The sequence below is a fragment of the Caretta caretta genome, chromosome 10, assembly GCF_965140235.1.
Source record: "Caretta caretta isolate rCarCar2 chromosome 10, rCarCar1.hap1, whole genome shotgun sequence".
NCBI classification, from domain to species: domain Eukaryota; kingdom Metazoa; phylum Chordata; order Testudines; family Cheloniidae; genus Caretta; species Caretta caretta.
Genome location: NC_134215.1, coordinates 47102432 through 47118988, shown reverse-complemented (window position 1 = coordinate 47118988; position 16557 = coordinate 47102432). Strand labels below are relative to the sequence as shown.

General features: G+C 46.4%; 1 protein-coding gene across 2 annotated transcripts in view; it reads left to right on the top strand.

Annotated features, from left to right (window-relative positions):
• Positions 1-433: 433 nt before the first annotated feature.
• EDC3 (enhancer of mRNA decapping 3) overlaps positions 434-16557 on the top strand; it is a 65622-nt gene continuing 49498 nt past the window's right edge. Inside the window, exons 1-4 of one of the 2 annotated variants that reach the window (XM_048865971.2) lie at positions 434-666; positions 1172-1275; positions 8623-8804; positions 10681-11000. In XM_048865971.2, coding sequence (XP_048721928.1) covers positions 8641-8804; positions 10681-11000 — 484 coding nt within the window. In that variant the 5' untranslated portion in view covers positions 434-666; positions 1172-1275; positions 8623-8640. The remainder of the gene's footprint in view (positions 667-1171; positions 1276-8622; positions 8805-10680; positions 11001-16557) is intronic. The other variant, XM_048865970.2, reaches the window with a different exon arrangement.

Sequence of the window (16557 nt, the reverse complement as noted above, 5' to 3'; positions counted from 1 at the left end):
TGAACTGCCAACCAGAGGTACAGGGCTGAGCCCTAGCACAAATTAAGCACGGGGGGAAGGGCTGTGCTGCCTGTGGCCGAGGGGTGGGGGGGGCAGGGAGCTGGCTGGCAGGCTCCCTCTGGCTGGGGGCAGGTGGGAGCATGGACAGGGTGCAGGAGGCGGCCCTGCCGAGCCCCATGGCACGCTGCGCCCGCGCAGGAGCGTTCCAGGCTGCCCGGGGGCGGGGTCTGGAAGCTCCTGGAGCTTCGCTCTGGGACCCCACTGCCCCGCCCTGGAAAGGGGACTCTACCTGAGCACAGAACTCCTCCTCGGCATGAGGCACATGGAGCATGCGCACCAGCGGCACGTGCCAACAGGGTTTACACACGCGCAACCCCGGAGGGCACTCTGCGCAGGTGCATAGCCAGTTAGGCGGGTTCAGTTTGCACGGCGCAGGGCCGCAGGAGGTCCAGTTGTCTATGCTCCTAGGGGTGGGTAGAGCGTCGTCTTGGCACTGAGGCAAAGAACAGGCCTCTATGACTGGAGGCGGGTGAGCGTGGGCTCCCCCCCACCGAGGCGGAAGTGACGGCAGACGCACAGCGCCGTGGAGGCGGTGGTTCCCGTGTGCGTCGGGGTCGGTGTGCAGAGTAGCTCCAAGAGAGGCGGAGAGCGAGCCGCGGGACTCAGGTGGGGGCGGCTCCCCTGTCCCTCAGGAGTGGGCAGCGCGGGGCGGGCACGGCCTCGGCCTCGGCCTCGGCCTGTGGGGCGCCGGCAAGGAGGGAGAGGCTCCGGGGGAGGAGCTGGGGCTCCAGCAGGGGCGGTCCGTGGGAGGGGCCCCACTGAGATGCATGGGGGAGGGGGACCCCCATTCCTGGGCAGTTCCCCTTCCCGACTCTGCCCCCGTGCACGGGCGCAGCCCCCTTCTTTAATTCGTTCTCCTCGTGGCTCTTCTCCCTGTCAAGGAGTCGGACAACCTGGTGCATTTCAGCGGGGCAGCTGTTCTGCCTCCCCCTCCCCCTCCCTTTCGCCTCAGCAGCCCCAGAGCTGCTGCTCCGGGGGGCGGGGGGGAGTTGAGTCCCTTTTCCTGTTTTTGATGAGCGCCGAAGGCTCCTGTATTTCCCCGTGCCCGTTTGAAATCTCCCACCGTGAGTGATCATAGAGCCGGGCCTGAGTGCATTTTTTTGCTTTCAAGGGAGAGTGATTAAAAACAGGCCTGTCTTCTCCTGGATGAAGATGTAAGTGAGCATCCACCCATGGGATCCTAGTCCTCCATACTCATAACACACACATAATGAGGTATCCTGAAAGCAAACCATCTCCGTTAATGAGAAGCACTGTTCTTTAACCTTTGTAAGCAAACTGGAGCAGAGTTCGTGTCTTGCTATGCACTTGTATAGTGGCTTGTGCAATGAATTCCTGCTCCTGATTGGGCTCTCTTGCCATTACCACAATAAGAATAATAAATAGAAACTTTGCTGTTTCATCTGGTAGGCTGTTCTCCTGAATGCTAGGAGTAACTGTGTTCCCTTGACGACCACAAGACACTGGCACAAATTGCCTTTTGAACATCTTTGGGAAAAAGGCAGGACATTTCGATGTGGGTTTTGGATGACGCCAAGAGTGTAACAAGATTAAAAAAGGGATTGGATATTTATAGATATCAGGAATATCCAGAATTGTTCGAATTATTACCATGATTTTGGAAGGCATATTAAACTGCATGCTTCAGGGTTTATCCCAGTGCCTGACTATTAGGTCTCATCCTGATCTTTATGTAGGGGACAGGTTATTCCCCACCTACCTACTGTGCAGTTCTTACACCTTCTGTAGCATCTGGTACAGATCGCTGTCAGAGACAGGATATTATACCAGATGGACTTTGAGCCTGATCCAATATTGCAGTTCCTATAAGCTTAAATTTACAAGTATTCTTGTTCTAAAATAATAGGGTGGAGTAGACCAGTGGTTTTCAGATTGCGGGTCGCAACCCAGTACTGATTCGCGGAATGGAAGACACTGGGTCTCGGCGGCTCTGGTCAGCACTGCTGACTGGGCTGTTAAAAGTCCCGTTGGTGGTGCTGCCTGGCTAAGGCAGGCTAGTTCCCACATGTTCTGACACTGCGCTGCACCCTGGAAGTGGCTAGCAGCAGATCTGGCTTCTATGCAGGGGGGGCAATGGGAGCTGGGAGGGATCGGTGCTTGTGGGCGAGAGCTGTGTGAAGCCGCTTGCATGCCTCTGCCTAAGAGCTGGACCTGCTGCTGGCCACTTCTGGGGCACAGCGTGGTCCATGGTGCCAGGACAGGCAGGAAGCCTGCCTTAATACTCTCACGCTGCTGATCGGGAGCTGCCCAAAGTAAGCCCGAGCCCCTTCCTGCACCCTAAACCTCTCATCCCTGGCCTCAGCCCAGAGCCTTGACCCCCTCCCACACTCCAACCCCTTGCCCCAGCCCTGAGCCCCCCCAAACCCAGAGCCCTCTTCTGCACCCCAAACTCCTCATTGCCAGCCCAGAGCCCTGACCCCTCCTGCACCCCAACACCCTGGCCCAGCCCATAGCCCCCTCCCACACCCTGAACCACTCATTCCCGGCCCCGCCCCATGCCCCAACCCTCGGCCCCAGACCTGAGCCCGTACCACACCCCGAGCCCCTCATCCCCAGCTCCGTTGGATTGTGGGCATTAACAATTTTCTTCAACTGGGTTGCCAGAAAAAAAGTTTGAAAACCACTGTAGTAGACACTTGAGCCCTACTTATAATGGGAAAATGAGCTGTTGCGGAAAATAACTTTGTGATGGGTCCCCCTGAACTGGTATTGGAAACTGCTTTAGTGCGAGTTTAGACAACAAAAAAACACTTCCAGATTTATTTTTGAAAGCTGATTGAGGCTTGGAATTTTATCCTAGTCTTTAAACTGTTTTCAGTTCCAGTTGAAAGAGAGTTCTTTGCCTAAAATCATTTGTAGCAACAGTTCAACTTCCAACTCTAGACAGGGCAGCGAGTGGCTTTGGTGCATCTACACCGCACCTGGGAGCGAGCCTCCCAGCCAGGGTCCACAAACTTGTGCTAGTAGTCTAAAAATAGCTGTGTAGACATTGCTTTGACATTGCGGCTTGCGCTATCAAGCTCATGCCCCAGGAGTCAAAGCCCAAGCTGCAGCATCTACACATCAATTTCTAGAGTGATGGTATGAGCCCCACAAGTACTAGTTTGTAGACCTGGGCTGGGCGTGTTGCTCCCAGATGCAGTGTAGAAATGCCCTTAGTGGCTCTTTTTCTCAAAAGAGCTCAAAGTGCACAGCAAAGATTTTTTTTTTTTCCCCCATGTGATAATTTAGCATTTAAAAAATATTTATATACTAATCGCCTAACGTTTTTTGCCAGCTCAGAGCACTGTATAAACATTAAGGAAACTAATCTGCCAGACCAACCTGATCTCCTTCTTTGAGAAGATAACTGATTTTTTTAGATAGAGGGAATGCAGTAGATCTGATCTACCTGGGTTTCAACAAGGAATTTGATACAGGTCCACTTGGGAATTAGTTAAATTAGTTAAATTGAAGAAGGTGGGGATTAATATGACAATTGAAAGATGGATAAGGAACTGGTTAAAGGGGAGACTACAATGGGTCGTGCTGAAAGGTGAACTGTCACGCTGGAGGGAGGTTCCTAGTTGAGTTCCTCAGGGAACGGTCTTGGGGCCAATCTTATTTAACATTTTTATTAGGGCTGTTGATTAATCGCAGTTAACTCATGCAATTAACTCAAAAAATTAATCGCGATTAATCACAGTTTTAATCACACTGTTAAACAATAGAGTACCCATTGACATTTATTAAATATTTTTGGATGTTTTTCTACATTTTCAAATATATTGATTTCAATTACAACACAGAATACAAAATGTACACTGCTCACTTTATATTATTATATTTGATTACAAATATTTGCACCGTAAAAATGATAAACAAAAGAAACAGTATTTTTCAGTTCACCTCATACAAGTACTGTAGTGCAGTCTCTTTATGGTGAAAATGCAACGTACAAATGTAGATTTTTTTTTTTGTTACATAACTGCACTCAATAACAAAACAACTCAAAAGTTTACAGTCTACACATCTACTCAGTCCTACTTCTCCTTCAGCCAATCACTAAGACAAACAAGTTTGTTTACATTTATGGGAGATACTGCTGCCCACTTCTTATTTACAGTGTCACCAGAAAGTGAAAACAGGCATTTGCATGGGACTTTTTTAGTTGGTATTGCAAGGTATCTACGTGCCAGATATGCTAAACATTCATATGCCTCTTCATGCTTCAGCCACCATTTCAGAGGACATGCTTCCATGCTGATGACGCTCATTTAAAAAAATAAGGCGTTAATTAAATTTGTGACTGAACTCCTTGGGGGAGAATTGTATGTCTCCAGCTCTATTTTACCCACATTCTGCCATATTTTTCATATTATGGTCGTCACAGATGATGACTCGGCACGTTGTTCATTTTAAGAACACATTTGCTGCAGATTTGACAAAATGCAAAGAAGGTATCAATGTGAGATTTCTAACGATAGCTACAGCACTAGACCCAAGGTTTAAGAATCTGAAGTGCCTTCCAAAATCTGAGAGGGATGAGGTGTGGAGCATGCTTTCAGAAGTCTTAAAAGAGCAACACTCTGATGCAGAAACTACAGAACCCAAATCACCAGGAAAGAAAATCAACCTTCTGCTGGTGGTATCTGACTCAGATGATGAACATGAACATGCGTCAGTCCTCGCTGCTTTGGATCGTTATTGAGTAGAACCCATCATCAGCATGGAAGCATATCCTCTGGGATGGTGGTTGAAGCATGAAGGGACATATGAATCTTTAGTGCATCTGGCATGTAAATATCTTGCAACGCCGGCTACAGCAGTGCCATGCGAACACCTGTTCTCACTTTCATGTGATATTGTGAACAAGAAATAGGACTGAATGGATTTATAGGCTCTAAAGTTTTACACTGTTTTATTTTTGAATGCAGGTTTTTTGTACACAATTCTACATTTATAAGTTGCACTTTCGTGATAAAGAGATTGCACTACCATACTTAGGTGAATTGAAAAATACTATCTTTTTTTACAGTGCAAATATTTGTAATCATAAGTAAATATAAAGTGAGCACTGTACACTGTATTCTGTTATAACTGAAATCAATATATTTGAAAATGTGGAAAACATCCAAAAATATTTAAATAAATGGTATTCTATTATTAACAGTGTGATTAATCATGAATAATTTTTTAATCACTTGACAACCCTAATTTTTATTGATGATCTTGGAACAAAATGTGGGAGCGTGCTAATAACATTTATGGCTGACACACAGTTGGGAGGTATTGCCAATACAGAGGAGGACCGGAATATCACACAAGAAAATCTGGATGACCTTGAAAACTGGAGTAATAGAAATGGGATGAAATTTAATAGTCCAAAGTGCATGGTCATGCACTTAAGGACTAACAACAAGAATTTTTGCTATAAGCTGGGGACTTATCCGTTGGAAGCGACAAAGGAGGAGAAAGACCTGAGTGTATTGGTTGATCACAGGATGACTATGAGCGGTTAATGTGTTGCAGGTGTGAAAAAGGCTAATGCAGTCCCAGGTGAGGTATTTTCAGTAGAGACAAAGAAGCGTTAGTACCAGTATACAAAGCACTGGTGAGACCTCATGTGGAATACTATGTGCAGTTCTGGTCTCCTATGTTTAAGAAAGATGAATTGAAAGTGGAACAGCTGCAAAGAAGGGCTACTAGGATGATCTTAGGAATGAAAAACCTACTTTATGAGGGGAGACTCAAAGAGCTTGGCTTGTTTAGCCTAACCAAGAGAAGGCTGAGGGGAGATATGATTGCTCTGTATAAATACATCAGAGGGATCAATACCAGGGAGGGAGAGGAATTATTTAAGTTAAGCACCAATGTGGACACAAAAACAAATGGATATAAACTGGCCATCAAAGAATCAATCCTGAAGCACTTGCATGAGAGGAAAGTGATCAGGAACAGCCAGCATGGATTCACCAAGGGAAGGTCATGCCTGACTAATCTAATCGCCTTCTATGATGAGATTACTGGTTCTGTGGATGAAGGGAAAGCAGTGGATGTATTGTTTCTTGACTTTAGCAAAGCTTTTGACACGGTCTCCCACAGTATTCTTGTCAGCAAGTTAAGGAAGTATGGGCTGGATGAATGCACTACAAGGTGGGTAGAAAGCTGGCTAGATTGTCGGGCTCAACGGGTAGTTATCAATGGCTCCATGTCTAGTTGGCAGCCGGTATCAAGTGGAGTGCCCCAAGGGTTGGTCCTGGGGCCGGTTTTGTTCAATATCTTCATAAATGATCTGGAGGATGGTGTGGATTGCACTCTCAGCAAATTTGCGGATGATACTAAACTGGGAGGAGTGGTAGATACGCTGGAGGGGAGGGATAGGATACAGAAGGACCTAGACAAATTGGAGGATTGGGCCAAAAGAAATCTGATGAGGTTCAATAAGGATAAGTGCAGGGTCCTGCACTTAGGACGGAAGAACCCAATGCACAGCTACAGACTAGGGACCGAATGGCTAGGCAGCAGTTCTGCGGAAAAGGACCTAGGGGTGACAGTGGACGAGAAGCTGGATATGAGTCAGCAGTGTGCCCTTGTTGCCAAGAAGGCCAATGGCATTTTGGGATGCATAAGTAGGGGCATAGCGAGCAGATCGAGGGACGTGATCGTTCCCCTCTATTCGACATTGGTGAGGCCTCATCTGGAGTACTGTGTCCAGTTTTGGGCCCCACACTTCAAGAAGGATGTGGATAAATTGGAGAGAGTCCAGCGAAGGGCAACAAAAATGATTAGGGGTCTGGAACACATGAGTTATGAGGAGAGGCTGAGGGAGCTGGGATTGTTTAGCCTGCAGAAGAGAAGAATGAGGGGGGATTTGATAGCTGCTTTCAACTACCTGAAAGGGGGTTCCAAAGAGGATGGCTCTAGACTGTTCTCAATGGTATCAGATGACAGAACGAGGAGTAATGGTCTCAAGCTGCAGTGGGGGAGGTTTAGATTGGATATTAGGAAAAACTTTTTCACTAAGAGGGTGGTGAAACACTGGAATGCGTTACCTAGGGAGGTGGTAGAATCTCCTTCCTTAGAGGTTTTTAAGGTCAGGCTTGACAAAGCCCTGGCTGGGATGATTTAACTGGGAATTGGTCCTGCTTCGAGCAGGGGGTTGGACTAGATGACCTTCTGGGGTCCCTTCCAACCCTTATATTCTATGATTCTATGATTCTAAGTTTAGCCTTGAAATTAGGCGAAGGTTTCTAACGATCAGAGGAGTGAAGTTTTGGGACAGTCTTCCAAGGGGAGCAGTGGGGGTAAAAAACCTAATTCACTTCAAGACTGAGCGTGATAAGTTTATGGGGGGGAGGAGGGGAGATGGTATGATGGGACTGCCTACAATGGCATGTAACTGATCTGCAACTGCTAGCAACAAATATCTGCAATGGCCAGTGATGGGATGCTAGATAGGGAGGGCTCTGAGTTACTTCAGAGAATTCTTTCCCAGGTGTCTGGCTGGTGGGTTTTGCCCAGATGCTCAGGGTCCAACGAATCACCATATTTGGGGTCGGGAAGGAATCTTCCCCCAGGTTAGATTGTCAGAGACCCTGGGGGGTTTTGCCTCTGCAGCATTGGGCAGGTCACTTTGCAGGTTTAAACTAGTGTAAATGGCAGATTCTGTTACTTGAAGACTTTAAATCATGATTTAAAGACTTCAGGTAACTCAGCTGGAGGTTAGGGGTCTCACATCTCTACACATGGAAAGGCATGCACAGTTACTTCAATGTGTTGATTGAAAGTTGCACTTCCCTGAGACTCTAGAATTATGAATTGAGGGGAGACTCATGGATCAAGTGTTTAAATAAACACACAGTATGTATTTATGGGAATGTTTACCCTTTGAAATATATGCAGTAACTGTCAAACAAAGTAACTTAGTAGTTACTTTTGAACTTTGTTTTATGTTAAAACTTATCAATTAGCTAATTGTAGGATTGATAATAGTATTTTATGGGTGAAATTCTGGCTTTAGTGAGGTCAGGATTTTACCCTATATAGCTATAGCTCCATCCTTCTGTTCCACTATCACTACTCAAGTGTTTAGAATGGGAAGTGAAGACAAACTTATGTGACTGAAGCTCCAGGGAGAATGTAGGCTGGCGGAGCTAGATTCTTGAACTGGAATTTAACCAGAATACCCCTGGAAAAGTAGTTAGGGTTGGAATGCGTTACAGAAAATTACTGGTGTTTTTTAGATTACAACATTATATGGAATCTGGTTGTGTGAGACTAAGTTTTAGCAAGTATTATTTATGTAGCAACAAAACTGTGCTAGGTTCTTTACAAACAAGCCTACAGGCATGGTCTCTTTTTAAAGGGTCTTACAATCTAAATAGGATCTTAAAGTACGTATAGGTATTATCCCTGTCCCACTATGAAAAGACAGGCCACCAAAGTAAGGGCCTAAGATGTGGTCTAGGACCATGGCATGGGGGGATATAGCTGATGCTAATTAGGTTTGTCAATCTCCTGATTTCTTTTTTTCCACCTAATCCTGTCTTCATTTTACAGTGATCACGTGTCAGAAATATGGCTACAGACTGGCTTGGAAGCATTGTGTCCATTAACTGTGGAGACAGCCTGGGAGTCTATCAGGGACGAGTGTCAGCTGTGGATCAGATCAGCCAGACCATCTCCCTGACGCGGCCTTTCCATAATGGGGTCAAGTGCCTTGTGCCAGAGGTCACCTTCAGGTAAGTGTCTGCTTCTTCCAGGCAAACTTTACATATGACTGAAATTGGAGCATTTTGCTTCAAACCTCATTACTGCTTATCCTTGGCTGTAAAGTGCCTCTATTGTTAGGCTCTATACAGAAAGCAAGAGATGCTGTCTTTTGGGCTTTTTTTTGTCTGGGTTACGATGTGAACACAGATGTTGATCACAATTGGAACACATTGGTAGGAGCAAAGAAAATGGTCACTGTGTATTACCTGTCATCCAGTTTACGGTTAGATCAGACATTTGGCAGGAATTTTTGCCAATGGCAAGTTTAATGTTTGTGTTTGCTAAAGCATGATTGAAGTGAAAGTGGAGCTGTTAATCATTTAAATTAGATCCTTGCCCTGAATAAATCTGTTTTATGGCTCCAACTGCATATTTATCTTCAGATCTGTCTTATCTTCTGCCACTTTCTTTTCCTCCATCTAGATAGCTCTTGATATTCGTCTGGCAAGATCTCTTTTCTCTTTGGCATAATAATCTTGTTCTATAATTCTGAAGCCAATTGGTGCAGATTGGCCTTGGAGACACATACCAACAGCATCCGAAACTTCCTACACAGCAGTAGGCTTGTTAGTATTGCTGTTCTAGTACTAAATTAGCTGCCCTCCAGCTCTGCCCCCAACTCCCCTGTTACGTTATTGGAGAAGAGTAAAGATTAGTCACCAAATATTTTTTTCTATTATCAGTGCAAATTGGCAAAGTTAATACACAGATTTAAATGATTTCCACAAATACACAGATTTAACTATTTTATTACTAAACAAAGGTTAAATAGCTACCTTAGGGAGTCTCTCTTCCTTAGGGCTTGTCTACATTATTCGCTGGATCAACGGGCAGCTATCGATCCAGCAGGTGTTGATTTATCGTGTCTAGTCTAGACTAGATGCAATAAATCGACCGCCGAGCGCTCTCCTGTCGACCCTGGTACGCGAGAGGCTCAGGCGGAGTCAACGGGAGAGTGTCAGGCATCGACTTACCGCAGTGAAGACGCCGCGATAAGTAGATTAAGTATGTCGACTTCAGCTACGTTATTCATATAGCTGAAGTTGTGTAACTTAGATTGATCCCACCCCCAGTGTAGACCAGGCCTTAGAGAGTTGAAACAAGGGGCAGAGGGGGAGAAATAGAGAAGGAAGGATTCATGTAATGCTGATAAAGGTATTGAGGTCCATGACACATTCAGTCTTGGTAACAACATTATTTTTATATCCCAGTATAATAGATTCATTCTGAAGTTTGATTATTCTTCATAAATCTAAAGTCAAAGACTGTATCTTATAACCACTCTTTCCAGAGTGACTAGTTTACAGCTTGCACCCACTCCTTTATTACATGAAAGTGTGGATTATTTCCAGTACTGCACTGTAGTTTTCATGACCTTCAAAGGAGCTTTTAAGTGCCATCTCTCTGAGTTTCGCTATTTTAGCGATTGCTCTCAATAGAAACAGACTATGGTAAAGGGAAGTCACCTGAAAAATAAGATTAGTCATAGCACCTATACTCTTCTAGAATCTATTAACTCAAGCAGATTTCTACCCAACCATTTCCCCCCCACACTTCTGACTAGGTACAGAGCCAGTGGGATAAATTGCTATTTGGGGTTCAGTTCTCTCCAGGACCAGAAGAGTCAGATGTACTGTCTGAGGAACATAGCCTTTAAGTGTGTGTGTTCCTAATAGGCACTGTAATCCATGTTAGTGGGTTTTTTCCCCCTTGGATTCCAGTGAATTAAGAGAAAAATGTCATTCTGATGCTGCTTTAGTCTCTAACATACTAGGGGCTTGATTTCTGTAGAGCTGGGTGCCAATGTTGAATCCCACTTTGTTTTGTTCTCTTTCCTGTCTTTAGGGCAGGTGATATTACTGAGCTAAAGATTCTGCAGATCCCAGGTCCTGGGGACAGCAAACAGAGTGGGGACCTGCAGCATACCAAACTGGGCATTCCTGGCGTTGGGTGCCAAGTGGGTACCAATCAAAACGGCACTGGCAAATTGCTAAAGAAGCCTACCTCTTCCAGCAGTGCCCCCCAGGCTATCCCAAGGAGAACGGACATGAAAAATCAGGAAGTTGTCATCTCCCCACAACAGCAACAGTGCTCTAAGAGCTACATGGACCGACATTTGGAATCTGTGAATCAGTCCAAAGGTTTCCGTCGTAGACACAACTCCTGTGAGTATATTGCCCATTCAGCAGCTTTCCCTTCTCTTTAGCCCGATGTTCGTGGGCTCTGTCAGTCTAGTCCACTGCTGCATTGACTGCTGTTCTCAGATGGGTATTTAATATAGCAATTAAAATGGTGCTGGAAAGACTTTAAAAAATAGTTTGTTACTGGTATTCTTGTTTCCACACCATTAATTTCTCCACCCTGTTAAGATATTTGGGAAAATGCTACAAGCTGTCATATTTTTTTACCCCAAAAAGTTTGATTAAATGTAGATCTTAAAACTGCCAGCCACTTGTCTTAAATCAAGTGTGATTTAGTGATGGCTTTTAGCTATATCAGGGGTCGGCAACCTTTCAGAAGTGGTGTGCCGAGTCTTCATTTATTCACTTTAATTTAAGGTTTTGCGTATCAATAATACATTTTAAAGTTTTTTAGAGGGTCTCTCTCTCTGAGTCTCTATATTATATAACTAAACTATTGTCGTATGTAAAGTAAACAAGATTTTCAAAATGTTTAAGAAGCTTCATTGAAAATTAAATTAAAATGCTGATCTGCTGCTGCCAGCCCGCTGCCAGCCTAGGGTTCCGTTCACCTAGGCTGGCAGCAGACTGAGCGGTGCCGGCGGCCGGGACCCCAGACTGGCAGTGGGCTGAGCGGCTCAGCCCGCTGCCAGTCTGGGGTTCAGTCCACCGGTTCCTGTCAGCCAGTGTTCTGGCTGCCGGCCCCTCTCAGCCCGCTGCTGGTCTGGAATCCCGGTCCTGCCCACTTAGAGTAGGTATCTACCTTCTCTCTGGTTCTAGCCCACTCTCTTCCCATCTCTCTCTCTGCACTGAGCTGAGGGTGGGAGTGCACTGAGCACAGGGCTGGGGGTGAAGGAGCAGGCTGGGGGTTGGGGTGCAGGGTCTGGCCAGGAGCTAGAATGAGGGAGGGGGTTCAAGGTTGGGGCAAGAGGTTTGGGTGTGGAGTGCTTACCTGGGCTGCTCCCATTTGGTGTGAGGCGTGCAGGTGGGAACGTGGGAGGGTGCAGGAGCTCCTGTTTGGTGTTCAGGGTGGGGGTGGGAATGTGGGGGGTGCAAGAGTCAGGGCATGAGTGTGGGGAGTACTGGAATCAGGGCTGTGGTCGTGCAGGGGTCAGGGCAGAGGGCTGGGTGTGTGTGAGCGGGGTGCAGGGCTCAGGGCAGGGGGCTGAGGTGTGGGAGGGATGTAAGGTGCAGGGATCAGGGCAGAGGGCTGGGGTGTGTGTGAGGGGGGTGCAGGGATCGGGGCAGGGGGCTGGGGTGTGTGTGAGGGGGGTGCAGGGATCGGGGCAGGGGGCTGGGGTGTGTGTGGGGGGGGGCAGGGATCGGGGCAGGGGGCTGGGGTGTGTGTGGGGGGGGCAGGGATCGGGGCAGGGGGCTGGGGTGTGTGTGGGGGGGGCAGGGATCGGGGCAGGGGGCTGGGGTGTGTGGGGGGGGGCAGGGATCGGGGCAGGGGGCTGGGGTGTGTGGGGGGGGGCAGGGATCGGGGCAGGGGGCTGGGGTGTGTGTGTGGGGGGGGGGCAGGGATCGGGGCAGGGGGCTGGGGTGTGTGTGTGGGGGGGCAGGGATCGGGGCAGGGGGCTGGGGTGTGTGTGTGGGGGGCAGGGATCGGGGCAGGGGGCTGGGGTGTGTGTGTGGGGGGGGCAGGGATCGGGGCAGGGGGCTGGGGTGTGTGGGGGGGGGGGGCAGGGATCGGGGCAGGGGGCTGGAAGGGATATGCCCTGATTCCACCCCCCTTCCCCAAGACCCCATCCCCACCTCGTCTCCGGCTCCTCCCCGGAGCAGTGAGCGCACTGCACCTCCTCTTCTCCCCCCTCCCCCCCCATAAGGGCTATCAGCTGATCGGTAGCAGGGAGGGGAGGAGGATGGGTAGGAACGAAGCATGCTGGGGGAAGAGGCGGGGGAGGGGAGAGCTTGCCTGCCTTGCAGCAGCAGCCGGCAGGACCAAGCTTCTTCATCCTTCCCCTGGGGAGAGGGGGGAGCGGGCCAGGGCTGGCAGGATTTTTAATGGCACACTGCTGCCTGCCGGGGTCCTGGCCTGGGTTCGGCAGCGGGCTGAGCGGGGCTGGTGGCTGGAACCCAGCAGGCAGCAGTGTGCCATTAAAATCGGCTCGCGTGCCATCGGTTGCCCTGAGCTATATTAATAACAACATGAAAAACTGATGACAAAATCTAAATCCGTAGTTTCTCTGAGTGGACAACTGCTGTTATGGCATATCTAATTCACGATTCATTTTGGTCAATTTCACACTCAGAGGATTTTAAAAATTGTAAATGATTTCAGATATTTAAATCTGAAATTTCACGGTGTTGTAATTGTAGAGATCCTGCCCCAAAAAGAAGTTGTTGGGGGTTGCCAGGTTATTGTGGGGCGAGTTGCGGTACTGCTACCCTTACTTCTGCGCTGTTGCTTGTGGGGTGCTGCCTTCAGAGCTGGGCACCTGGCCAACATCTGCCACTTTCTGGCTGCCCAGCTCTGAGGGCAGCACAGAAGTAAGGGTGGCAATACTGTGACCCCTCCTTGCGATTCCCCTGCAACTCTCTCAAATTGGGGGTCCTGACCCAAAAGGAACACAGGTCTCCCCCCATGAAATCTGTGGAGTATAGGGTAAAAGCACACAAAAGATCAGATTTCATGGGAGGAGACCAGATTTCATGGTCCATGATGCATTTTTCATGACTGTGAATTTGGTAGGGTCCTTACTGATGGGAGAGATCATGCACATCCCACTCAGGACTGGCTTCGCTCTGAGTATTCTGCACTGGGGCATAAAACGCTGTTACGCTGGCCCTTGGGTTGTTGGGTGGAAGGGACTGGATGACCTAATCTGTCACTTCCATTTCTAACTTTTTTTCCCCCTGAAAGTAAGGTCTTATTGCTCTTTCTATGAGTGTCTGGGATACACTGGCAAAAAGCCAGGTGCGTAATGTATATTCTACACAAAATAGCTTCACATTATGATAGCATCCAACAGCATAGACAAAAAAGTCTGTTTCCATCAAATCAATGCAGGTAACTGGGAACTCTCTTAAATAAATTCCAGGTCCCTTCCATCTTTAACTTCTTTTCAGTGGGCATATTTCTTAGCTACAGTTTAGAATTCCTAACTGTGTCGGATTAGAGCCCTGCAGTGAGACTGGGATCCAGTAGATCTCTGAGAACCGGCCCCCATAATGGGGGGGTAAAAATTCAACAAACAATGCGGGTGGGAGTGGGTGTTGCAGGATGTGACAGAAGCAGATTAAAACAATAGTCCTGCGCTAGGTTCTGTGTCAGACTTCTAAGTTCTCCATGTTTGGATCGCTCTTAATTGCTTTTGCTGTGCTGATGATTGTGTATAATGGCTATCTAATGTAGGTGACTGTGTGTATCTTGGATAGAGATTAGCAAGATCAGGCAGCATGTCTGATTTCAGATTGCTAGATGTAGCCTTTTTATGAGGTCATCTATAACTAAGAAGTGCATTAACGCACTCATATCCAGGTACGACATTTCTGATTGCAGCATAGGGAAAAGTGTGTGTTTATATATGCATATCTGCTTAATTGTGGGTGAATAAATATTTTCTCCAAATCCTCAAAAAAAAAATCACCTCCAAGCTGAGGGAAAACTTGGAAAATTTCAACCTGAAAAGAATTAGTTTTATTAAGTAACAAATACCCATTCTAATTCACTTATTTCTGGTATCTTAAACCAGTGGTTCTTAACCAGGGTACGCAGAGGTATTCCGGAGGTAATCAACTCATCTAGATATTTGCCTAGGTTTACAACAGGCTTTGTAAAAAGCACTAGTAAGTCAGTACAAACTAAAATTTCGTACAGACAATGACTTGTTTATACTGCTCTATATACTGTACACTGAAATGTAAGTACACTATTTATATTCCAATTGATTTATTTTATAATTATATGGTAAAAATGAGAAAGAAAGCAATTTTTCAGTAATAGTGTGCTGTGACACTTTTGTATTTTGTAAGCAAGTAATTTTTAAGTGAGGTGAAATTTGGGTTATGCAAGACAAATCAGACTCTTGAAGGGTACAGTAGTCTGGAGAGGTTGAGAGCCACTGTCTTAAACTATAGTATGTGCTATCCTCACATGCTGCTATAAAGCATTAGAGGGAACAATAGGATGCAGACATTCTTAGAATAAAAATCTGGGGCCTGCTACGTTTAGCAGAGTTCTTAAGCACATGCTTAACTTTAAGCATGTGCGTAGCCCTATTGATTTCTGAGGGGCTGCTTATATACTTAAAAGATAAGCATGTGCTTTGTGAAATCTAGGTCTGAAAGGCTGCTTGTATGGCTATTAGTATTTACACAATGCAACCAATAAAGTTTAAGTCTGCAGGCATCCTTTGAGCTGGCTTTTATGATGTCATTGTTTGACCATAAAGGCTTACTAACACTTACAGGGGTTGTGGGCAGACATTTCTGTTTTCAAAGTGCAACTGCCCAGAGCAGCTTTCAGAATCTACATTGGCATAGATGAGAAGAGGCTAAGTATGAAGTTTTATGAACTATATGCTACAGTGCAGGACAACTTCTTATGGAATGGTGGTAGCCTCCCTAGAGTTAAGGTTGAAACTAGCTTCTTGCTATAAATCTGACTTTAAATCTTTTCTCCAAAAGAGTGCAAAAAGAAACCCGTGTCTCTAAAACTTTTAAATGCTGCATCTCGTCTCAAGCTTTTCTTGTAGTCTTAGTAGAATTCAGAAAAGTTAAAAATAATTTTCCTGTCATTCACTTGCAATCACCCAAAACAAGTTAGAGATTTTTTATTTTCAAGATGGTTTGGGCTACATCAAATTCATTTTGATTTTTGTTCACATTGTTGACAAATGCCAATTTTGCGTGGGGGGGAGTGTACCATAGGGGGAGCATTTCACTGAAATAGTTATTTTTAAGTGTATATAGAGCAATATTTTAAAAAGTAGACTGACCTCATCCTGGCTTCAGGTTCTGCTGCTGTTGTCACTGACCTTAGCCAGAGGTGAGAGGTAGGACAGGGATGAGAATTTAGGAGGTGGCATGGAGGTGTACCTGCAATGAGTATGGGGAGAAAAGGAGCAGCAAATGGCAAGTTGAAAGCAGGGAAGAGTTATGTAGGGGTACTAAGACACAAGTGTTGTGTGTGTAAGGATCTGGAAGACGTATGAGGGGGCTTGTGCAGGGGACTATGGAGGTGATGGAGAATTCTGGGGAAGATAAAGGGGTATGGAAATGAGTGTAAGGTGTTGGAGGGCATGGAAAGCAGGGTCCACGTATGTGCAGGGGACTGGGTTGAAGTTATTCTGACTGAGCTATAATTCCTCTACATTCCACTTTTTAAATATAGGTACTGTATTTGCCCTTCTCCAGTACTCTGGATTTCACCCATCCTCCATGAGTTCTTGAAGATAGTAGCTAATGGTTCTGAGATTGCTTCATTTGGTTCCTTAAGTACCCTAGGATGAATTTCATCAGGCCCTGCCAACTTGAATACATCTCACATATTCTTTAATCTGTTCTTTCCCTATTTTGGCTTGTGTGTTCCTTCCTCTTT